The 26603-nt window shown below is 34.2% G+C and overlaps 1 protein-coding gene and 1 pseudogene across 1 annotated transcript; one reads left to right on the top strand and one right to left on the bottom strand.

Annotated features, from left to right (window-relative positions):
• Nucleotides 1-1000: 1000 nt before the first annotated feature.
• Nucleotides 1001-26603, bottom strand: part of LOC139976849 (uncharacterized) — a 40886-nt pseudogene continuing 15283 nt past the window's right edge.
• LOC139977274 (uncharacterized) lies at nucleotides 13079-25211 on the top strand. The gene is made up of 11 exons (XM_071986560.1): nucleotides 13079-13211; nucleotides 13351-13442; nucleotides 14769-15076; nucleotides 15500-15826; nucleotides 16421-16573; nucleotides 19328-19371; nucleotides 20350-20389; nucleotides 21144-22678; nucleotides 23991-24169; nucleotides 24633-24697; nucleotides 25147-25211. The coding sequence occupies exons 4-11, from the start codon at nucleotides 15718-15720 to the stop codon at nucleotides 25209-25211; spliced, it is 2190 nt and encodes a 729-aa protein (XP_071842661.1). The 5' UTR covers nucleotides 13079-13211; nucleotides 13351-13442; nucleotides 14769-15076; nucleotides 15500-15717.

Below are 26603 nucleotides of genomic sequence, written 5' to 3'. Positions count from 1 at the left end.
TTGCCCTATGTAGATGCGATGATATATTCCATATTGAAACTCCACATGTTGTAAAATTCCTTGGAATGAAATCTCCTTTCATATTGTTATATATTAGTTTTTTCATTGTATTACTCATCTTGATATGTTTCATTTCATTACAATGATTTGGTGCCAAAATCCTGTCTTAGAATAGTCTGTCATATATATAATAACACTTCCACTTCTGATTATCTTTAAAACTTTGGTTACATATTTGTCAAATACACAATTACGAAGATACACGTGATTCTCCATCATCAAAGCCAACTTTAGCCTTAGTGTTCATATCATACAGGGAGTACTGAAAATACCGACTGTTGCAATATACCTTACGATCGCGATAACAAGCTATAAAACCGAAACTACTGTGTACTTCAATATCCAACAATACATACTTAGGGACAAAGTGCAACCATTGAAGTATTTCTATTGATTGACATGAAATAGTGATAAAACAGGCAGTGGCATGCCTGCATATAAACAGCACGTTGTTATATAGTTAAATAACTTCATTGTACAAAACGGCTATATGTAACCTTTTTCTAGACAATTTCTCAATCTTAGGCTGTGTTTTGCATGTTAAAGAATATGATTTCTACACTCAACTATAAGTTACTTACATGCATGTTTTGTTGTATTCTTTTTAGTCCACTCAAATGTGAAACAAAACAACCGAAGGTTATCTCAACGATTGCAAGGAAACCAATAAGAACGCACTAATGCTAGGTTGGCTTATTATGGTTCATAACGTTAAAAACCGTATCTCGCAGTGACATTCTTTAATACGTTCAGTGATTGGAACTACTGTTTAACCCAATAGTATCCGCATTCGTTTGACAAACTCGTCGTAAGGTCTTATTCCAGAATGCTAGTGATTTAGTGTACACTACATATACACTTTGCACGTACGTACATACGTCGATGAATAATCTAATTAGTGTGTGAAATGTACTGTAGTACGGTTTCCCATGAAGTACGGAGTACGGTTGCCCTAGTTAGCATAACCAACCAATATATTTCCAGATTTCGTATGTGTGCAGAATATTGACTTTAAGTGTACTAGAGATGAATCATATAAGAAATTAGTCTGACTGTAAAGGCTTGGGAAGTATTGCCTCCGTGACCTATGACGTCATAGGATCAAAGTAAAAGAACCAAAAACGGCAGTTTGACCATTATGCGCATGTCAAGATAACAAATTTGCACAAACCCTTAAAATATTATGTGTTGATTGGAACTACTGTTTCATGTTAATAGTGCATAAATCAATACAAAACTTCAAAAATAACCTATTCGAACGTTATACTTAAAAGTAAGAACTCAAGTTGATATTGAAAATAAACTTACTCTAGTAAGATAAAAAAAAGTACATAAAAAAGACAATTGGAGCAATCTTGGTGTACAGTATACCGTCTAGTTTTTCTTATCAGCACTTCTCATCCAAATGTCTTTGTTTTTCGCCAACAATGTCCAAAGCTGATATGTGTTCCATATTTGTGAGGCAAGTAACTGGCGTTCCAGAAAGGTCGTTTTGGAAGAGCAAAAGGATCCGCTACCAAATGTGTGTACATGGGAAGGGCCTTAAGAGTGCCCAGCCTCCCTTAAAGAAATGTTGGCATGAGTAGGGGTGTTTATATATAATAGGCTGTCACATTTCGCGAAATTCTGCTAAACTTTGAGAAAACAAATTAATTAATTACTTTTGTGTTAAAATACTCATGTTACAGTGTTACTCATCACTACATATTAAATACAGACAAAACTCAGCATTTATAGGTCGACGTAAATAAATTGGTGTAGTTCTTTTAATCAGAATGAGTAAATGGTAAGAATTATTGAGCTATGCATATTTTCACGTTCTGTCTAGAGATTTGCTTGAATGCTCAACTATACTTGATCCAACACGACAGCTGCAAACGTTAGCGATAAAGAGAATGACTGTAGGATTTGGTGTATATCTGTGGAGGAGAATATGTTACCAGTGAAGTTAATAGTGAGCAGTAGGATTAAGAAAAGTCGCAGCTTACAACTTATTTGAATAACAATAGTCAACAAATTCTTGACCGTCTGGCTGAATTAAAAATTTTCGCTGTAATAGTTAAATGTACGTGATAAATCACAAACCAAGCAGTTGGTTGGAACGCTTTGTAAATATAGACTGTAAATACTTTGAGAATAGAAATTTTTCACTGTTTCATATATTCTCTCATGTTAAGTAACAAGCAGTTTATTTTGCGTCTTCCTGTAGGGAATCTTCAGTCAATTTTCACCAGTCTGTTAAAGACTTTTCTTTGTAAACAGGAAATTAACTATGGTTCTGTAAGCTTTAAGCTTTAAGTTAAACAGAAAAGAAAATGAAAGTAAAGAAATTCAGAGAGGCAAGTAGCCTAAAAGAAATAAAATGACTGATACGCTAACTCTAAAATGATTTGCTTTAAACAGACAACTTTAAAGAGCAATAGAGCAATGTTTCATGGTTGGTCTTTTGAAATGTGAATACAAAACAATTAGGAATAGACACCTAAGATATAAGCACGCAATAAACGAATTAATTTCTTCTTGGTCATTCTTTCTAGTATTTTCGAAATTTTGTTCAGCGACTATTAAATATTATGAGGCGAACTGAGTGAAATTAATTGATTCAAACTTATTCTTCAACCCAATCATAAAATTAAAACGTACATTTTTGTTACAGAAGTGTCGTAGGAGCCGTGCTCTCATTATTTATATAATGTTCAGTAGTAAAATAATTTGAACGTAGGAAATTTCTGCTAATACTTCGCTTCTCTTAATCACATTCCACAAAATTAGTTAAAGTATGCAAAGTATGCAGAGTAAACTTTCCTTAGTGATATTCTTGAGAGAGTGCGTATATTTTCTCTAAATCGTGCCTATATATAGTGCATAGAGTAATATTGTTCATCATTGCATCAAATCAAGACTGTTAATCTCTAAATTATTTTATTATCGAAACAATCGAAATCTTTACTTACGACACTTTCACCATCAATAAATCGTTTTAACCCTTCTTTGAGCTTCGCCAACTTGATTCTCGTTTCGGGTTGAAGGCAAAGACAACGTTTCATTAACAGGTAGCTATTATTGGAGTGAGGAAGACAATGGTGAAAATACTGTGCATTTAATTTAAAAAGAGACCAAAAAAAAATAAGCAGACAAACACGAGGATAAAGAAAAGAAATTGACAACCAGTGCTGAGTCAAAGTTTAGTCATGATGCAACATAATTACTTCGGATGTGAAAAAACCCAAGACAGTCAGTAAAACATCAAACTTTCGTCAGAAGACAACAAACAGTTGACATCTGCAAAATATATATCTTACGTTACAGAATAATAAAGACTATGATTATCTAAGTGAGCATATCAGGGGTTAAAATGGTATGATTACCCTTCAGAATAGGCACAATTTAACTGGAAATTAGTATAGTAGTATAGATTACATTGAAATTAGCAAAAATGTTATAATATGATGTTAAATTGTGCTATATTTAATGTGTATAATGCTTACATTTCATTTGGACAACGGTTTGGTTGCGACAGAGGAGGGCTTTCATCAAATGCAGATTTAATGTCGCCTAATGTTCTCTGGATAAATGGTGTCCCACCTGCGACAAGATAATAATCCGTGTAGGCCTATGAACAATAATTCAGTCAAGGACAGACAAAACGAATTGTTGATGAAGAAATCATGTTCATAGAGTGTTCTCGTAAATGTAACGCAGCTTGCTCACTTCTATATACTTGCATGAGCGATTTAATTTTGTTACAATTTGAAATCACATAGTAATCACTAAAGAGTGTTTTTAATAACCGACTGAAGTAGAAATTTTACCTCAGATCTGTAGGAAAATACCAACTGGTTTACATTTTTAAAATCTTGAACTATATATAAGACTCATACTAATGTAACATATTATTTCATTCATTTGTCAGGGTTTTCAGTACATTAATGCAACAAAAATACAAAGTGAGCTTTTATAAATTCATTTGGTGCAAGCAATAGAGAGAATACACATAATATTTTGTTTTCCTGGCTGTCAGTGAAACAGTTTTTCTAGCATGGTAGCTCCCTTGACCAAATTGGTACCATCGTTATTTTACCGTTTGAGTAGACCTCCCACATGAATACTGCAAAAGACCAGGAATCACTTGAACGACTGTATTCACGTTTGAATATCGTTTCTGGTGCAAACCATGGGAGACGGCTGCATCTCTGCAAATGATAGCATAGTGTCAGTAAAATATATACATTTACGTGATACCTCTTAAATTTAAAAACGACTTAATGTTATGGTGGAGGGTACAAGGTCATCGGCGATCTGTTCTGATGGAAGCAGAAAATCGTTTTGAGGCAGCAAAGCCTGAAGTACCTGCAACACACACAAAGAGGGGCACTTTTCCAAGTTTACATTGAAAAACATCCAAGTTGGTTACCGCCATCAGTATGATATAAATTACATGATTTTGATTACATGATTACAAGATTGTGATTAACGTAATTCTCCATACAATGGAAGCCCTGAAGGGATTGTATTTGTTTTTAAAAATCCACTGTTTAATCCTTAAATAACTACTTTCCTTAATATCTGTTATATATTAATTAAGTACCTAGTTTAACATTCTTTAGCATTCAAATCAACTAACATATGTTAACTATGTACTTTATCCACTTTAAGAAAGTTTAATTGGACATTTAAGAAAATTAAATGTATTTTACAAAGTTATCAGTTCATGCGATGTAATGCTTCAAGTTGAAGTAAACATAAAGAGGATCTTAAGCCAAAATACACATTTTGAGTTATTTGTCCCACTTACGGTTTCCATACAGTACGTACCTCAAAGTCTATGCCGGATATAAACTTCTTGGTGGTAGAACAGGCGTTGAAATCATATAATTTACATACATCTCTGGAACTCATAAGAACCTTTTTGGCACAAACTCCAGGATGATCGCACTGAGAAATTATAATCAGTGGAATATAATCATCTGAACTTACAATATCACAATGAGAATACCTATACCTAATGAAAGTGCTCCTTTAATAGAAAGCAGAGATATATATGGGCACGATATATTTACTTTAGTCATGAAATATTGCAACTACCACAATATTTCTTGACGTATTTAATTACTGATGCATGTGTTAGAGTGATCAATCAAATAACAAGTGCATGTCTCGTGGCCACATATTCGTCTGTGGTCTCGACGGAATTTAACATGAAAATACAAGAACGCAATTTTATATAAAGATAATTGACTAGAATAACATTTCACCCAACAATACACGACTTTATCTGGTTGGCAATGAATAGGTATTAATTCTAGAATGTAGTAACTTTAAAGTAAAGAAACCCAAATATATTTGTATCATATTAAGAATCCTGTCCTGTAAGTTAGTTGTGCGTCAATATTATTAACCTCTCGCCCTAATGAACACATGTATACGTAAAGTTCTAGCACTATAAGAGGAGTAGGTCAAATATGATTATGCCTTTAGATATTATTTCACTTGCTTAGGCTAACGTGTTCTTCAGACGGTAAACGAACACCATCATTGAGAGTAGGAACGCCAGTTGGTGGTTACGATCACTAGAAATAAAAACATGGCTGTTTTCATTGACACGTTTTACATTATTAGCTAGCCTATACGTTTCACAACTTACGTCTATTGATTCTAGAAAAATCATTGCATCCAAAACCTCATAGGAGAACGACGCCAACTGTTTTATTTTTTACATACGCGGTAGCTGAGTCATCATGAGGGCTGTAAATAGATGTTGAATATTCATATCCATCTGAACTTTGACCCAGGAAGTCTTTCAGTGTTCCATTTGTTACATATTCAGTGTAAATGAAGTGAGGGGCTGTCAAGAATAGAATATAAAGAAACGTAATTCATTCAAACATTCAACAACAAATATGTTTTCTCTTACATTAAATATTGGGATGGGTATCACGAAAAAAGAATATCAAGTTTTATTATTTTATATATAAAAAAATAAAAAAAAAGTTTTATTACGGTACTTTTATTAGTGTCACATCCCACGATGTCGACAATATTAACATGTTTTGGTATGTTACGAAGATATTCTGCAAACAATCGAATCTCACACCAATCATCCCTTGATGAAGAATCTGTAATATAAGCAAGAAATCATAAGCCCAAAGAAATGAACAAGAAGAAAGAAATAACCCAAAATATAAATATAAGTAAATAAAAGAGGGAGAGAGCAAAAACATGCACAAACACACACAGGTATGTAAATATATTCATAATTACAACTCTGACGGTTGTAGACGTGTGTAACCGACAAAAGCTCAGCGATCTTTGTCTAAGCTGGTTGAGTGGCTAACGGTTTTATATGAATCCAGAACTACAACACGTGAATGTACCCAAATAGTCACAGTTTTGCTCAGAATTGGAGGGACAGGGGCTTCTGTACACCAGTAAGAGATTACCAGCAGAGGCAGTGGTTACTGGCATTGTACGAGCCGTGAACATTGTCGTTTTGTCGATAGACAACTGTGGGCATGTCTACGCACTGTGTTCGTGCGTGTGCATGTGTGTGTGACAGGGAGGTAAAGGGACATTCGAACATTGGTTTTCCTAGTAATTTGATCACCTTACGATGTAATAGAATATGATGTATTAAAGTCTTGGTCATCTGGTTGTATTTATTGCCCCAAATATGGTATCGTCAAATTAACCATGTAGTAGACATCATATCATTTATGTTGCACATGAAAATCACGTTCTTATAACAATAATAGTCTACTTTCAACTCATGTCTGGAAATGATTTGGACGGGGTAAAACACGAAGGAAAATATATATGGGAACATTTCATAATATGTAACATGCTAGTACCAATGAACCTTAGGATCATATCTATCATACGTCTAATATTCCAATCTTCCTATTATGAGAATATTACAAAACATTTAAGGAATTTTATATATGATATGTATGAGTTTAGTATGATATATATATATATATATATATATATATATATATATGTATACATATATATATATATATATATAATTAAATACATAAATAGATATCATTTACTCGCATGGTGGGATAATAGAAATAATTAATACATTATTTCATAACCAATTATTTACAGTAAATGTCTATGGGGCACGAACTAAATTAGAACTTTTTTCCCCTATTATATCAAACAATTGTATAACTAATAAAGAGTCGAAAGAAAATAACAACATTCACGCATGTTTAAAAACTGTTTGGTTAATATAATATCCTGGTAAAGTGTTGGCTATAAAGGGAGGTCTGTTCCCATTTTGAAGAGAAGCTGTCCATCTTATCATACGTCCTGAGCTCTGTAGACGTTTCCCAAGCAAAATGTCTGATCGATGATAAACAACGTTGTCTCCATAAAAGTACACAACATCTATAAATGAGACATGGAAATGCATATAATATTTAAATATTTCTTTGAAAAGCTGATGAGACTTAAATGTACATTTTTGTATCAGCTAGTTTTTATACAAAACTTGAGTGCATATTGTATAGCCTACAACAGAAATGAGGAAGAAATGTTAAAGGTAGACTTTCAAAAACAATGAAAAGTGACAAAAGAAGAGTATTGCGTAATCGTACGAAAATGCAGCAGTGCCTGTCTTACTCAGTTGATATATGCATGCAGGCGTCTGATCAAAACTACATTACGAATACCTTGCAATACACCCACCCACACAATAAGTAAAAAATATCCTAACAATCTAAGTCAGAAATAGCGTTATATCCATTTATGTCGTCTCTAACAACAACTCTTGGTTACTATCTAAAGCCATCGTGTTTCTCTAATTTCAAGAATATAGAATGTACGACAATTGATGCATGGGATTCTGCTTTGTGTAAAACGATTATTAAAAGAAAAGAACCTAAACCTTGTAATTCATCTGGCGATTCATATTGTACATTTTCGTGTATTCGGTTCTCAGAAATTGGTAAGTCCGGTAAGGGAGTTCTATGAAATCAAATAATAAAATGTAGCCTTTGGATGATAGGCAAGTGAGCAAAATAAGGGCTGACTAGAACAATATTCTTACAAGAATTGATAGAGTTTAGATTAATAATTTAATGCTTTCCTCAAACAAATATATTTAATATAAATATTAACATTCTTCCAGATCCTAACGTGAAGAAAAAGAAAATTGAAAACCACATAAAAGTTTAATACTGTTAATTTACTGGAAAAGCAGGACAGATTTAGATTTTCTGTGAAAAGTTTCTTGTGATAAGAAGGAAACAACACCGAGGCGCCAAGCAATACACTCGACATTATGCAAGTCTTTAGATGTAATCTACAACACTTAAGTGGTGGGTACAATTTTGAGTGTATGGATACTGAAGGTTTGCAGTAATAACATATAAATGTAGCAATAACATTGGGATACTCACAACTGAGCTTTAAAGCTACGTTTTCCTTGAAGAAGATAAAAGAAAGAAAGAGTTCAATGTCAGAATTTTTTGTTGAATTCTACAAATACCCATGCAGGCCTAGTGTGTAAACAAGGGAGTTATTTGCTAACACTGCTCGCTCTGATGGACTAATATTCGGTACAACCACGTTTAATAAATACAAGTGCAACATGGAATCTCAAAGCATATGAACTGAAATTAAAAATGAATAAAAAACGGCAATTTGATACGGAATGGATTTTGTTTCAAGAATCAACTATAACTAATTACGATGAGTTTCTTTGCAAAGACAAAACATGGATTATTGAGTTGGTTTGGGTAGGGGTAGGTGAGAATGGCAACACCGTGGTCAGGTGCTCCATGTCTTGTGAGAGACCATGCCAAAACCCGTTCTTATTAAAATAAGAAGTGCTCTTTAATAAAATCACTTTAACTTATTTGTTTTAGCTAAGAAATGTAATATGGCACTAAAATAATGAAGTTTGGAGTGCTAGAAATTTGAGTTAAAGTTGTGGTTGACTCTTCAAGTTTCATCTTCACTGCCTCTCGATGTTTGTCCCTTCCCTCGGATTCAGTCATCTTTCTCCACTATGATTAGGGTTTGGAACGCTTTCGTCATTGCTAAAATTATGCATAGCTATTCTAATCAGATCTCACAAATTGTATGTAACCATATTTAAATGTTTCTTCTGAACAGCTGTTTGGTAAAAAGACCATCACATGACAAGTAAATCTAACATAACAGCTTACTTTGTTGACTTCTCCTTACGATGAATGTGACTGTAAGGATTATGATCAAAGCAATAAAGCAAAGAAGAGTGATTGTAAAGACAACCAGTAGTAACTTCGTCCCGTCGGATCCTGAATTGTGCTCATCTGTAGCTAGGTTCAATAAAAGAAACTTATGTAATTTACTGTGTTTTAAATTATGTTTTCTACTTAAAATCGTTCTCGTTATCAATTGGTTTGTGCATTGAGAATAGTTAGTTCTTAATTTCAGATATAATTTCTAGTATCTAAAAGTATTCACGTTATATTTCAATTTAATCATTCTGAATAACTTCGTATTTAATATTACTATTAGATTTTGTATCAAAAATGTACTGTAATACTCTTTGTTCCGTTCAGCTGTTGCAGTTCAACAAAAGTTTTCAAGTTTTTCTTTTCATGGTGAATTTGATAGTTTATGTTTTGCACTTGACATTGCAGTCTCAATGAACTCGTTCTTACTAACCTTTCGCTTTCGATTTAGTTTATGGTACAAAGATAGCCGAGGCTTTTCTCATCAAAATATCAGGGCCGAGTCTACCCCTGTCAAGGCTTGTGCTGCGTACACTCACATACGCACGCATATGGGCCCACACACACACACACACACCTATGTATATATAAATGTATTTACGCATCAAACGTCACATGAAACATAAACTACGTCATTACATTATTGCTTATTAATATTGAACAGAACTGTTTACCTGGATATGTTTAAGACACTTCGTCTATTAACTCAGTGTGTCACGGAATAATAAGAATGATCAAATTATCGACTTTGTCAGTTTGATAAATGATTACCTGAATGTTAGGAATTTAATCAAATTGACCTACCTAGCACTTCATCGTTTCGAGAGCAGTTGAATGACGTTGTGACCTGAGTGATATACGGTCCAGACACTTTGCATTTAACAACGTCAGTTTCCCTAAGGATGTTGAATGTCTTCGTCCATGCAACTGTTTGATTCGAAATCTCATAAAATGTTTTACTTGAAATCGCATTGTTGTTCACTGTCCACTTCATCGTCACTGGCTGCAAAACGTCATTTGCAATGCATTCTAGTCTTTTCATTATTTCTGAACAAAACGACCCGGCTGACTGTTTTGAAATCGAAAGTGTAGGATGGACTAAATTGAAGGAACAAAAATTTATTGCATGAATGAAATTGTGTCTGTAATATATCAAGTTAAGTATGAATTTGGCCTTAGAGATATCAATATTTGGGACTGACAATACTGTTCTCAAGTTATTTTATAGCGGATTGATTTTGTATTAAATAGGAATATAAGCATGTCACTTTGTATCGGTACCTACCTATAACTCTCAGTATAAACGTCACGGTAGTTCCATTCTGACTTTTACATTGGTACGTCTCGTTTGCGTTATGGAAGGTAACAGTTGGGATGAAAAGGGAGGAAAATGTAGGGTGACACACATCCCGCAAAATGTTATCATCAACCAATCGATGTTCATTCAGAAAAATCCTTTCGTCGTGCCGTCTCCAAATTACATCGCTGGACACAGATATATCCATGGGACACACCAGGCACAATCCATTGTCGTTAGATACTCGGCAAGGTACCAAAGAAACCTTCTTGCTCAAACTCGTATTCCACAAACATTGCTGAAATTTTCCGTTTGGGAAGCCTGTTTGTTAATAGAAAATAATTATTTTAAAAATGGAATTGCAATGTTTACATTAATGTACTGTCATATATTCGTTCACATAAACATAGGAAAACAAACTATACATACCTGAAAAAGCTAGGCTGACAGCCATTAATAATAACACACGTTTTAAATACATGATATCCGCGTTTACCATTCGAGTGTTAATGGTGATATTGTAGCAATGTAAAGTTACATAGCACATCATTCAGATGAGTTTAAAGGACTGCTACGGAGTTTTTGTGTTGACATTCTAAGTGCATGTCAACGATCATTGATCAACGCACTTATAACTTTTATTTTGATGTATCAATGTATGATGGTTACATATTTAAACGAGCTTTCATCTCGATATTTAAGTACAGTCTAAATTAATGACTAGATATTGATATATTCAGATATCATTATGGCGTTAATTTAATGCTTAATGTATAAATAGCTTGCATTTCAATATTTCAATATGCCTAGGTAATAAGATCGTAATAAGATATCAGATCTGGAATTATTAATGTCTCAATACTGGAATATTTAGGCATGTTACTAATATTGTGTATTTGCACGTGAATTTGGTAATGGTTAGAAATATTAAGAACCTGTTTCTGAGTAAATATTTAGTTATTAATGTTCAAATAGTTAACTTAGTCAGATCTGAATATCTATCAATTTATTATTATTTTTATTATTATTATTATTATTTATATATATATATATATATATATATATATATATATATATATATATATATATATATATATATATATATATATATATATATATATATATATATATATACTTATATATATAAACCATACATCAATAGAAAGGGCGAGCGAGCGATCTTACTACCTCTTCGTCACCTGAAAAGCTCCGTATTGAGACAGATCATGTGATTTCTTTTTAATTTCAGTTTTATGTCAGGAAAATGGCGAAAGGTTAATCCATGGAATTGTATGCATACTGTTCATCATCCGTAAAATGCATAACATGCTACGTCATTATGATATTACTCTTTCGTTTACCTCCATGTCGTTAGCGAAGTCTGTTCAAAGTATCTCTTTCGAGATCCGACGTTAGGAATCATAAATGATTTCGAGTTGGTAAGCATGATGTTTGATTTCTAGAGTAAGGCAAGTATGTCACCAAAACAGAACCAGTACAGGTGAACGCCTATACGCCTACAGTGGAATTCGGACCTTCCTTACCGGGTTCGAACCTCTGAACATACAATTATCGTCCATAGCCAAGTGGTTAGGATGTCCGTAAATAAGGCGGGAGGTCCGGGTTCGAACCCCGGTTGAGGCTGGAACTTGTTTTTGCTGTTCTTGATTTTTCAACTCACAACAATTTTAATTTTATATATACTTATAAAGGGGAAAGTGGGAGAATGTTAAGCAACTTTTTATTTCAGCTTATAACTTTAAAATAAAAGAAGATAACTCTTATAATGGCTATGGGATGAATATGGAATAATCTCTGTGTGATATATACTTATTCCAATGCTAAGTTATGCTACAAAACTTATTGTGTTTGGTGTTCGGGATTACCCGACAGTATGGGGCAATGACGAACACAGCCTTGAGCATGGAATTTCCCCAAAATTGCCCCAAAATTGCCCCATTCGGAATTGCCTCATATGCAACAAAACTATGTGAAAATGGTGCGTAATAGAAATATTTGTTACTAAGGTTTTAGTAACGTTAAGTAAACAAGTTACATGATTGTAGTTGTAGCAATTACATTAGAGTTTCACATTATAACAACTATAAATATATGCGTATATATATATATATATATATACGCATATATATATATATATATATGTATGTATGTAAATATATATATATATATATGTATGTAAATATATATATATATATATGTATGTATATATATGTATATTAACTATCTGTTGGATTTTCTATGGGTCATTACACCCGTTAGAGTTGATAAGGAGCCAATAACTTCTTGTGACCTCGACTTTATCTGCGCGTGTACTTTGTTTTCAGTACTGCAAACCATTTTTTGTTTACGCATTAACCAATTAGCTCCCAGCCAAACAAATCATTCCATCACTATTGAAAAAAGTAAAGAAAGCACGTCCAAAGTGCATCTAGGTATGAATACAATTATTACAGATGACATCGTTAAACAACAAGGTTGAAGCACACGTACTCTTAGCCCTATCTTATAAACATAAACCGTGCTATACAGTGTCATTACAAATGCGCTCGCATGAGTAACAGGTATTTGCTACACTAAGGAATTAACATCTCGTCTTGCGACTGGTAAGTTTTACGTAGATTAATGACTACGAAGTTGAAAGCTACAACAATATTGGCGATTTTGCTTATGAGATAATTTCTATTAATGTTTGCCTACATTTCTTCGGCAGGTTAGTTATTATATTCCGTCTATTTCTTCCAGTTTCTTTGCTGTTACTACCAAGTTTGACGGAAACAAAATGGCTGCTAATATAGTAGAAATTTCTTTGCTTGTCATATGCCTGTTTTCTGCGGGTAAGTATATGACTTTATACTTAGCGTACTAAACAATTCATTTACATCATGATTGCTAACACTTAACTCGGGTTGTGCTCTGGTAGATTTGATTTCATCTTTTTATTGCAATTAATTCTGGGCATGCTTCATAAAGGACAACTATTTCAACGAAAACACCTTTTAATCGATAATCTAGTAAATTGGTTTCGATACAAAATAACGAAGTATGTAGACCTAGAAAATAACAAACATCGGTGTTAGATTTGGTTTCCATTTTCCGCATTTAATGGGTCGTATTTCAACTAAAGATAAACCATATTTACACTTAGGTTTATGGCTAGAGGAAGTAACTACTGCGACAATAAACGAACAAACTGTCTTCAAAATCACATACAGAAACGTACTGGGTAAAGCACTGACTGACGATATGCTACAAATCTGTGACTGTACCATACAATCCGGGTTGTGGCAACGTAATGTTAACGACCAGCCTCCTTGTTGAACGTTCCATGTAATGGGCAAAGCGTTAGTGTACTTAACAACTTATTGAACAAATACGATGACATTTTAATAAGTGCAAATGTATTTCAGCACCAATTCAGGCGTGTGCAACGACGGAAGAGTAGCGCATATCATTGGCGTATCTGAAGTATTAATTACTGAAATAGTATCAGCAAACAGTTATGTATTTTTTTTTACACATATGCTTGTATCTAGAACTAATGTCAACTTTTCAAAAATTCCATAAGGTAATGTCTTAGCTGATATCAGGCATACCAGAAAGTCTTGCGTGATAGCCTTATTCAAAATAGTACAATCCAGAGACTTGGCTAAGAGAGGTTAAAAGTACGAGCTCTTCATGGACGAATCAGGACGAGCCTACGATATTGTGTACCTTGCGCATCTTGCACGACTAAATGGTAATAACATTTAGAAGAGTACGATCACAAAAACAACACATCATTACAATAAAAACAGTGCAGTCTAACGAGATAAATTTATAGAATAGTTGATATATGTGTTAAATAAATGTGTTAAATAACTGACAGTTTAAGGAAAAGTTCGTACAACCAATATTTGACTTACATTTTTTGGTGAGTTACTTGCAGATACAACCATAGTCCATAACCATTTGATTAGAAATTCGCCATGATATATACAACTTTGTGGATTGACCTTCTTTTTATTTTGTATTGATAAAAATACTGAAAATGTATTTGAAAAGTTCCTTTCGAAGAATACATTACGTCCATTTCCGAGACTGTTGCGATCATGTTTCGATATAGAACATTCATCTCTCATTTTAGCTGTAATCTACCCCATATGTTTATATTTTATCCTTAGGCAACACAATTCAATGCAGTAGAAGGAATTACGCTCTTATTGGTAAAAATGTGTCAATGGATTGCAAGTTGGACAATTTCGATGCAGTATACTGGTACAAAGACAAGACGTCCTCTTCAACTCCCCTTGTGAAGATAGTTGATGGAAAAGGACAGTACCTATACGGGAAGAAGGACATTACGACATTACCGACAAAGGAGCCTTAATAATTTATAACGTAAAGAATGAAGACTATGGTCGTTACGCCATTCTTTGCATTTACTCAGATGATGTCTTTGTAGAACAAATAGTGCAGTTAGATGCTGCCAGTGAGTATGATGACCTTTTAGCTTTCAGTTAAATTATTAAAGAAAAGCCACATTATTTCCACGGTGTTTCTTTGTATCATCATCTTATGTCATCTTCGTTTGCGTTAGAAGTATAAATACATGTACATATTTTAGTCAGTTTTGTATTCTGGTAGGAGATGAAGTAGGAGCTGAAGTAAAATGTTAAAGTCAATACTTCCATTTTTTTTGAACTGTTGGTTCTTGTAAATTAGTTTGTTGAATTGGGAAATAAACGGCCTTTTTCACGCTCATCAAATATTTTATGGCCAGTGTTACTTAAAAAAAAGGTCATCGGCCATTAGTAACTTCTTATGACTGTAACAATATATATAATTTCAATTGCTTAAAATTTGGGTAACAATTATATTAACGGATATTAATTTTACTTCCTTTCGCCTACAGTCCAGCCTCATCAAAGTTGCCCAGCTATTACAAACTGCTCTTCCTGTCAATGTATCACTGCTCCAAATAAGATCCATAACGTCACTTGCATCATCAACAACGCTCGTCCACTTGTTAATCTTAGCTTATTACTTGAAACAGCAGTTAATCATACCGTTCTTTTTAAAGAAGAAAGGGTCACATATGATAACTATAGTGATACGTGGGACAGCGAAGCTATGATAGGAGTTCTTGTACCGAATTGCGATACAGCTATAAGACTACGTTGCACGATAATAGGGAAGAATGACTTCGACGTCAGTGATAGTTTTCTGGAACTTACTTCTGGTAAGTCTTGCATGTTATATTTTAGTAGCATGGAGATTTTTGGTGAAGCATTGGAATATTGATATAATATATTAAGTCAAAGTGAAACAATGAAATGGGAGCTCCTTCATAAGACGAGAATGAAGCGTAAACACTTCAAGCTAAAATCTCCAAAAAAATTGGTCCCAATTAGTTTTACGGTGATATAACTTGCACAACATTTTCATTACTATTACTACTTTTTCTTACACGTAATAAAAACTGAATAGTTCTTTGGTACATATTATTTGAACATGGACAACTGTTTTGTCATTGCATTAGAATGCTGCTTGTTTTAAATAATAAACATCAAAGACACGTTCAAGAGTAGGAATTAACAGTAGTTTTATGAGCGTTCTTAATGAAATGTAATAAATTAATAAACATATAATAAAATAATAAAAAACAAGGAAGTTGGAAAAAATTATCGAATGGAGTCCTTTTACCAAATAAAACTAATGTGGAGATATACGTTATGATGTAATAAGCTTGTTCCAAATGTTTAGGGAATGTGATGAAATGGGACCTAAATATTCACTTAAATATATGTCACAAACTATTTTTCGTTTCATGCAGATCGATGCTTTGTATCAGCAGCACCTACCTCTTCGTTGGAACACAGTGTGCCCACTTTCTTTGAAGATCGTTGGATTATTGCCGTGATGGTTGCTTTTTCACTAATAGTTCTCTGTACCTTTGTGTTTATCTGCCTTGCTATTAAGAGGAATAGTAAGTATTTCATTCTGATTTTCAAGTGGTAGATTTCCTTCATGTAGGTGACATAGTAAGTGACAGTGGCACATAGATATTCTTAATATCATACTGAAACTAATATCTTTCTGATAAGCATGAAGGAAATGTCAGATTCTCAAACTTTCAAGACATCCGCTACAAACAAAAGTATGGTATGGTAATGTCAACTATTTGTTGCTATCATTTCTCATCGATACTAAACATATCGGAGAAATTGGTTGCCTAAAAACGAAGAGGGACTAACAATATTGCAGTATATTTATATTTAAATATATCAAGTGCGTTTTTGATATATTGATATCCACTGATTATAAACTAGTACACTAAGATCACAAGTGTACATATAATAACTTAAATAGAACGATTAACTCTTAGATAATTAAGTAATAATGTAATCAGAGATAATTATATAATTAGAGACAATATCTCAGCAAGCAAAGCTAATAACTGCATGAAACAAATTCCTTTCAGCTTTACTCAATTCCAGCACATTTTCTATACACAATTTCTACCATGGAAAAACTATTTAGAATGTAACCGTACATTTCACACAATGTGGCATGAGCTTCATAAAAAAATGGATCGTTCTTAGCTAGCTCTCTTAAATTAGAATATTGTGTTATTATGTAGTACTTAGAATTCACTTTAAAAAAGAGTACCCAGAACCCACATAATCAAGTAAGGTTTTAGTTATCTTTAGGCCTGCTGTTTTTGCGAATAATTGCCAACCATTATGTAGGTCATATGGGTAGATTGCGATATGGTTGTGTTTAGTTTTATGTTAAATACATGATTGAACTAAGTGGAACACTGTGATGAAAAAATAACCGTGTGTCAATAATAAACCATTACGGCAAAAAAGCGCTTTATCCAGTAATAAGCTTTGCAAGGTTTAGGTGTGGTGCTCGGACGATTGATTACAATTAGAGAAATAAGCTGATGAGACTGTGCAAATTCGTTATCAGTTTCAACGACCTATACGTTCGAAATCGACTCATGACGTATTCATAGCTCCTGTAGTGTGACGTCATCCGTTCATTTTGTTCTGTTATAACAGCTGAGCAAACGCTATAACCACGCTATCAGTACTGTGAAAATGCCGATGTGCCAAGCATTTGGCTGTATTAATAGGCCTTCAAACATGAAAAAATACAATTGTTCTTATAATTCCACACAAGGAACCTATTTTATTTAAGAACATGACACAATGCCATGTGAACCAACACGTTTACGTATGCGACCTAAATATTTAGCAGAAGCAATGGATCGAGAATCAAATGATATTAGTGGAACTGGTACCAACGCTATTGCTACTAGTAACAGTCCTAGTTGCCACCATTGGTACTCGGCGGTGAATAGGCACAAATTCGTAAGGATTCGACCAATTTCCATTTTCATGAGTTGAAGCACTTTATTTGTTCAGCGCACTTTCGCGTATGAAAAATACAGCTTACAGTACTGATAAATGTAGCTTATTCAACAAAAAGAGTAGTAGCAATACAACATGGGCTTATCTACGTATGTATTGTTGGTTTGTGCCGTGTCGTAGCCTATGCTCGTGCAGGTAAAAAAATATATTAAATGGGATCCAATCTAGTTTGAATATTACTGCGCTAACTACCTTAGATAGTATTCACAGTGTGCAATAATGACGTCATATCATTGTTCATACTTTAAAACAATATGTCAATTAGAGAGTTATTCAATTTAGATTGACATGGTAATATAATCGATTTGAGACTTGGTGCGTTGTGGTATATAACTATTCTCTTTTTTTCTAGAATTAAATTTGAATGTCAATTGATTATTCTTTAACTGCTGCGGAGTTATTAAATCAACCCTTTTCTCTATTTCAATTGAAAACCTTGAATACGGTTCAAATAACCATACAAAGAAGCGTCTTTATTTTCTTACTTTCTACGTTTATCTAACTAGTCTTGTTTAACGGAAGACGAGATTAATAGTACGGTTATACATCATTAACCTCGAACCAAGTATTTTATCATGTTCCACATTATCTAGTTGCTTGAAACATCGCATTAGTCTCACACCACACAAGTCTCCTAAACTTTCTACTCAACATTTGGCTGTATGAACAAATAACAATGAAATACAATAAGTCATTTTTATAAAGGAATTGCGGTTTTATGCCTTACACAACTATGTTGCCTATGATCTTTTATTTTTTTGGCACTCTTAATCCTAACAAACAGAATTATAAAACCGAATGGACAGTCCTTCAGAAACTAATTTGACTTCATATGGTGAAAACGTCTAACGTCCCTAGACATATTTTTGCATAAAGACTACCATCAAAGTATCATCAATTATGCCCTTGCCGTCCTACATCTTCACGATAAAAATTATTAAAACGCAATTAATTTGTTGCTGCCGAGGTCACCGACTACCGTTTTGGTTTTGAATGTTCATGTTGCATGGTAATGTACTTATACGTGTATAGTAAGTTAAAAACTGTACCAGATGGATTTCAGTTTACATAATTAAATACTTTAATAAATATCCACCTTTGTTGGGTAATAATTAACAGACATGAGTTTAATTTCAAAAGTTGTGTATTTCGATAAGCTTCATGTACAATGAATTTGATGAACGTGTACTGAATTAGCATGGACGGGAAAGAAAATACTGGAACAAGAACGTATGTGTTTGTCAAAAGAAAAAAATCAACGCTTTTTCTTAACTTTTCCTAACTCCCAATGTTAATATCAGGGAACGTTTCCCAAAATACCGATGGCCGAAATAATTTGGAATTGGTAAGTTAACTGAATAACATTTTCCCTCTTTATTTTCGTCTTTAATCTTAAAACAGAATTATTGTGCTCTCAATAATAGTAATCTTGATTTTTTTTTTGTAAGAAAAATGCCGATGTATGTTATATGATTAATATTTATATACAATTTTCATGGCTGGGTAACTCCGAGAGAAACATTATGTAATGAATAGTATGTTTATGCTCTGATATGATTTTCTACGTTGGGATAGTTGTATAACATGCTTTATTGACAAGTAGGCAATCTTTGGAGTTTATTGTTTTATGTTAAAACCGCTCTAAATTTTCATTGAAATTTTCATTTTTTGATATATTATTTTAAAACTATCAGCAATTTTTCCGTTTGGCATGTGCACAGTTCATTCCATACTTTCGATCATTTGTTATCTTGGTACGTGCACCATTCAACCGTCGTCGATAGCCATGTGGACTTTGGAGTTTTAGATTGATGTAATTTTATACACAGTAAAAGTTGCGTTACTTTATATTTGACATCTGAACATATTGCTCCGTAAGTCACTGGTGGGATTGTATCTCATGCCGATATACACATCGACGGGTGTGTGTATTGGTAAGAGATTAGTGGTAAACATTCTTGATTATCCACATACATACACATATCACTATCACAAAAACGGTAAGATTCCCACATGTCACTGTGTCACCTTATGGTACTCAAAAAGTCACATAACCTATCAAGTTTCAGTATAGTTTCCTAACGGGTGTGAGATGAACAGCGATGTTAGTGCAAATGTTGGACATGTGGCACTTGAGCACATCTTACCAGCTGCATATTGAACATGTAGGGGTGAGTAAGGCGTACCATTTTAACACATTGACTAGCATTGGTTTAATGACATTTGTTCACATAGTTAAGCGCCAGTCGTTTATTTTCTATTCCGACTCCTTCTCAGTATGTTCGTTTTACATGACCAATCATTTTATTATTCCGTTTCTCAGGAATCAAACAATCCTCTTATTGAACAACATATTGAAAATGGTAATTATTCGTTTTTTTGTGTTACATTACTATGTTAAGAAAAACAACAGCACATCGATACCAATAAGGTCCCATTAGGTCAAATTCCAACCACCTCAACCTAGTAACAGAATTCAAAATAATTCGAGGTTGAAACAAATACAAATCTAGGTCATACCGTGCTCAAGTTGTAGTTTGAATCCATACTATGGTCTTGATAGCATAATTTACCAGCTCCCACCCCATGCCAAACTTTGTAAGCCAATTATATTAGATAACAGAGATAACAGAACTGTGCTGTTAATATTGATCAATTATAGGTTGCGGTATCCGTCATATTCCCATTCGGCTTCCTTATTTATATATGAGCATGTTTGCTCAGGAACAACATTAGGTAGCGAAATATCTCTTTAAATTGCCACGCATCTTGTGTTCAAATGTCTTTTAGGTACAGCAACAGCTTTTACAACAAACACATGTGTCCAACAAATAGTTGCGTAGGCCTACACGTACTTACAACAACAATATACAACAATGAAAGAAGTTCTTACTCTTACTTAGTGCATGCAGTTTGTGTATGTTACAAACTGTCAGACATGGGAAAATCAACACTTATTGTGAACATGAAGTAACATTTATTTACAAGACTTCAAACTATGTATTTTATAATCTGTTTGAGTTGGTTTGACTCGGTTTCAAGTATTCTAAATTGTAAATGAAGTGTGAAGGTTTCAAGCTGCTTTATAACAATATCATTATCTATCTTTTCACTTAGAAGAAGCGTTAATTAACCTGTTGGGACAACTTCAGTGTCGTTACCAGGGAATGACCTATATAAAGTCGTTCACGTGGGGAGCAAGTATCCCTATTCATGAGCTCTACACCGGGATAAAGTGTCATATTTCAGACTTTACTAGCACTAAGTGCAGCATCACAAGTACATCGTTATCTAATTCAACTGTTATTGATAACAAAAGGGTTCTTTTAATCGCTGACATAGGCCAAGGTAAAACAGCACTATGCAAGTACATGGCGAGCCAGTGGCTTAACAAAACACAAGAAGAACAAAAGGAAGATATACTCTTCATATTACCACTAAACGATATTGATATTTCTCGTGGAATTGGGCGTAACGTACACAACCTCCTATCACTGGATATTACATATGAGGTATTGTGTGATATCATAAGGACCAGAAAGTGCCATTTGTTACTAGATGGATTAAAGAATCAATCTCAAGGAAATACGAAATACAAAGAGAACAAAGACTTAATACAACGATTATTTGGTAACGCAATGTGGAATCAATACCCACACTTAAGACTTTGGGTTACATCACGATATGTCGATGAGCAGAATTGTGTTTGTAAAGAACCATACACGAAAGTAACATTATCAGGTTTTGATGATGAGCAAATTGATGAATATATAGTGAAGACAGTTTCTTATTACAAGCGGTTGTCAGGAAGTCCAACTGACTCTTCAATGGAATGCTTGCAAAACAAAGTGAGGTCAATTTTCGACCAAAACAATATTTTATCTGGTTTCAAAACAACAGTAATGCTCACGGTTTTGTTTATTAACATTATAACATCACAACTGCTTGGAGTTAAAGGACCCTTCCAAGAAGTTAATCTTAATAAGTTAACTCCATTGGTTCGTTCAGTAATTGCTCATTTCAATCAAACATTTGCTGATAATTCTGACGGGTCATTAGACACTTGCAAGGAAAAGTTAACATCTGTACGTGTTAAACTTGGAAAAGAATTGTTTGATTCCAACTTGGCCGCACCTCTGGAGAAAAGAGATATTAGCAACGAATGGATACAAATTTGCCAATCTGTTGGATATATCAAACATAACAAACGTCGACTAAAATATAACTCATCAGCTAACGTTAATCAGTTTTATGACTATGTGCAAGAATTTTGTGTAGCCGAATATATTGTGTCAGACAATGTACATTGGGTAGATCTCGTTTTAAAGGTACAGCATATTAATCAGGCAAAGTTTTCTCGTTTACTTATCATACTATGCGATCTGTCCAAAACCATGAAACAACAAATATTCCGGTATTTAGCAGAAGAGCAACTATGGAACCAACTTGCAGACTGTCTATACGAAACAGAAAACGATGACGTCATTAAAGACATCGAAAATAACAATCATGTTAAAATCACTGACTTTAGCAATCCATTGACTCGTTTAAAGGGAATGCCATCCCAAAGAACGATACGTGCCAGAACCCTGGATACACGGTATCACCAAAACGCATTAAAGGTGTTCTTCATCAATTCCGTACAGTCAAATGTGAGTAATATTTGTTTTTATGTTCACAAGCTACAGGATCTCAATCCGAAATTTTGGGTGTAAGTGTAACAATTTACAAGCTTAAAGACGAAACACCGATAATACGATGAAAAAAAGGTGATGAAACAAAAGCTATGTCGCAAATGTAACTGTAAATGCGAAGGTACGTCATTAATTAGAAATAATGTTCCGATTTAAATTTACATTCTAATTACTTATTTGTTCATGCGAGCAACGTCTACCGGTATTGCTAAGTTACTCTGTATTTATGAAGAATTCAAGTTCCTTCGCTATCAATAATGTGAAAATGTTTGTATGCTATTTCGTAAACACGAGCAAATTTCGGGCTGCCGTTTAACGACTCATAATATGATTAAAATCAAGGCTTCAGTTTAAAATATTGTTACACCAGCAACATGCATAGTGATGTATTTATCTTGAAATGCAAAAAGACAACACTAGTTAAAGCATTATGCAAAAGAAGACATTTACGAGGTCGAGGGTTTCTTGTTAGCTAAAATACAAAGCATATCAAAGAATATTAACTAACATAATATATTCTTTCTCAATCACTACACAAAACTGTAATTCTGTAACTTGGTTCTCATTGCTCCGATATAATTTATTTTATTAAATATTTGAAACATATGAAACAAATTTGATTTTTAAATACACTAAAATATTACACAGTTATAAAATTCTACTGCACATAGATATGCACAATTGTATACATCTGCCTGCATTTAGCCTCATCCTTAAAATGATTAAAACGTTCTACGACGTGGAGTTGAAAATTGCATCTTCTTTATATTCTTTACATATGACCAGAAAGATACTTCTTACGTTCTATTTCTCCTCCCTCCTCCCTCCTCCCTCCTCCCTCCTCCCTCCTCCCTCCTCCCTCCTCCCTCCTCCCTCCTCCCTCCTCCCTCCTCCCTCCTCCCTCCTCCCTCCTCCCTCCTCCCTCCTCCCTCCTCCCTCCTCCCTCCTCCCTCCTCCCTCCTCCCTCCTCCCTCCTCCCTCCTCCCTCCTCCCTCCTCCCTCCTCCCTCCTCCCTCCTCCCTCCTCCCTCCTCCCTCCTCCCTCCTCCCTCCTCCCTCCTCCCTCCTCCCTCCTCCCTCCTCCCTCCTCCCTCCTCCCTCCTCCCTCCTCCCTCCTCCCTCCTCCCTCCTCCCTCCTCCCTCCTCCCTCCTCCCTCCTCCTCCCTCCTCCTCCCTCCTCCTCCCTCCTCCTCCCTCCTTCCTCCTTCCTCCTCCCTCCTCCCTCCCTTCTTAATGAAAAGACATGTTACCATTTGTTCTATTCTTTACAGATACATTTTTCTGAAATATCGCTTGGTGTAGATTGTCCTATTGATTTTCTCCTCAAATTGACTTTGCCTAAGGTTCAGCTACTTGTGTTCCGTAGCTTCACCTTTAGAGGGCCAGAAAATTTCAAGAAAATTGTTCTGTGGGCAATTGACGAAACACAAAACGTTACAAAGGGGATACGGTAATTAACTTTATTTTTTTGCCACCATGCTCCAGACTCAAAATCATGACGATTTTATTCATATTAGCCAATAAAATACTCCGTGTTACAACAAATTTGTTCCGCGATTGGTTACATGTGTTAAAACTGGGAAGCGGAAGTCATGAACAACCGCACACTACACGGCCATCGCCGACTACTTGTCAGTATTCATATTTCCGACTGATACGATGCGAATGAAAATCGGCTACGCAGTCGTGAACATACACTGAAGTCGACTATCGCAGCTCGAGAAATATCTGATAGAAATCATCAGAAGAGAGAAAAATGTGTAAGCTATCGTAACTCGATATACCATTACGTATCATAATGAGAAGTAAAAACGATTAATGTTTGGTTCATTATTTTACGGAACTTTGATGACAAAATAGTTGTTGAACGTTTTGAAAGTTATGTTCTTTGTCTTCTTTTTCTTGTTTTCCAGGTTTCTTGAATGCGATGTTCCCAATACGGTTGATTGTGTTTGTGGTGTCGAAATTAAGATTAAAAGTGAGTTTTAATAGTGGTGACATTCTAAAGCATTATAATTGGTTCGTACCTTGCCAATATTATGTTTGATAATATTGTAATGATATCATTTAATAATATAATCATAATTTCGATGCCCTTACCTCAGATGGTGTCAATCTCTACGCCGGAACGGTGTAATTGTATCAAGAAATCACCTACGGAAAGTGTTACTGGACACTCCATCGTAACTTCATCACATCACTGTTTTGTATGTGTTAAAGGAACACTGAACATGAGTATGATTATCATACATTCGCCCTCTTATTTCTTAACACTCCTAGCCTGGTAATGGGTGACATCAGTGTTGTATACCTGTAATGTCCGCTAAAAAGGAACACTGTACATAATGTCATTAACTAAACATTCAGTTTTGTGAATCATTCTTCGTTGTATTTCATCATAGTCATGAATGTCTTTTCCCTTTTCAGTAACAAGGAAACAAAACGACGGAAAAGAAGAAACGCTCAACCCAACAAATGGAACTTGGAAATAAACTTTTCACTTTTGTATGCTTCTTACTAATTGCGCATCAGTCTCTAATATTTTTCATCGGTAAAATTATATTTTGGTCAATAAGGCGTACGTTATTGCTATAGGTTACGCAGTCCAAAATCTAACATGATTGATTCGATTACTACAGCACGTACTTATAGATAGTTGCCCCGACAACGTTACTGCTTAATGTTCCTTTCCTATTGAGTAGATGGCGCTAATGATACATTCGTGTCGTTATGTAAGTCGACAACTTGTTACAAATGATTAAAATAATGAATGTGATGAAACACTTCTCTCACAGTTAGAATTAACTTAATTGTAAACTTAAATCAATATATGTTAATATAATAGTTTAAATCTGGTATTAAGATAATGTCGTAATTATAGTCGTAATGATTATAGCGCAAGGATATGCGTTACATCCCATGCAGTGTTTTACTTTGGGTTGTACAATACTTTTATTCGTGTATTACGTATTCGATAATAGGTATTCTGTTTTCTTTCTTAACAATTTCAACCTATCCATTATATCACAATACATCACATTAATAACATAAGGCAACATCCCGTCACTGTTTTCAAAAGGAAAATGAAAGAAAATAAAGAAGTTTTGCTCAAGTGATATAACTGGACTATGCATTTAAGAGGCAGATGGCTACAATATTGTACAGACGTGAGCTGAACGATTTAAACACATGGAATAAATACCGTACTGTGCATTCAACAATAAAATCGTATTCATGTGCTGGTATCATGTTTAGTGTAACTAAAACCATGTTTCTTTTTTTTCAGGTACAGAGTACCCAAAGTTGTGTCGGCGACACTGAGTAGCTTAAAAACAGTACCGCGATGACTTCTAGAAGCATGCCTTTGGCTATCAATGAAATCTGTTTTAATATTTTTGTATTTGAGATTATTTTGCTGCTAAAACCAGCAACAACGTTTTATCTCTTAACTAATCAATGCTTATATCAATAAGGATGGTAACTTGATTCCTTGATTAATAATATACTCTTTTGCAATAATCAATGGAGAATAATAGGAAAGGTTTGGAACACGTGCTGAATACTGAATTATGTTGCTAACTGTTATAACTTGCTGTAAGGTGAAATGAACTGGTGTGTGATAATAATTTCATCAATCGCTATGTTATGCACATTATTTGTAGGTTTAGTTAATTTTGTAAGCAAAAACATTTGATATATATGATATGTAGTCAATCACACATGTTCTGAGTTATATAGGTCACTGAAATTATGATTATGGTGTTTAAATTTGACATGGACATTACGTTTGTATAAAATATTCTTGATAAAATTTCCAACAAATTGCTCGCTTCTTCGGTCAACAGTCAATTTCTGTCATCGCTGTGTTCCTATTCTACATGAAG

The sequence above is a fragment of the Apostichopus japonicus genome, chromosome 12 (assembly GCF_037975245.1).
Source record: "Apostichopus japonicus isolate 1M-3 chromosome 12, ASM3797524v1, whole genome shotgun sequence".
Lineage (NCBI taxonomy): Eukaryota > Metazoa > Echinodermata > Holothuroidea > Aspidochirotida > Stichopodidae > Apostichopus > Apostichopus japonicus.
The sequence above is the reverse complement of the archived record's forward strand: the minus strand, read 5'-3'. Positions and strand labels throughout refer to the sequence as shown.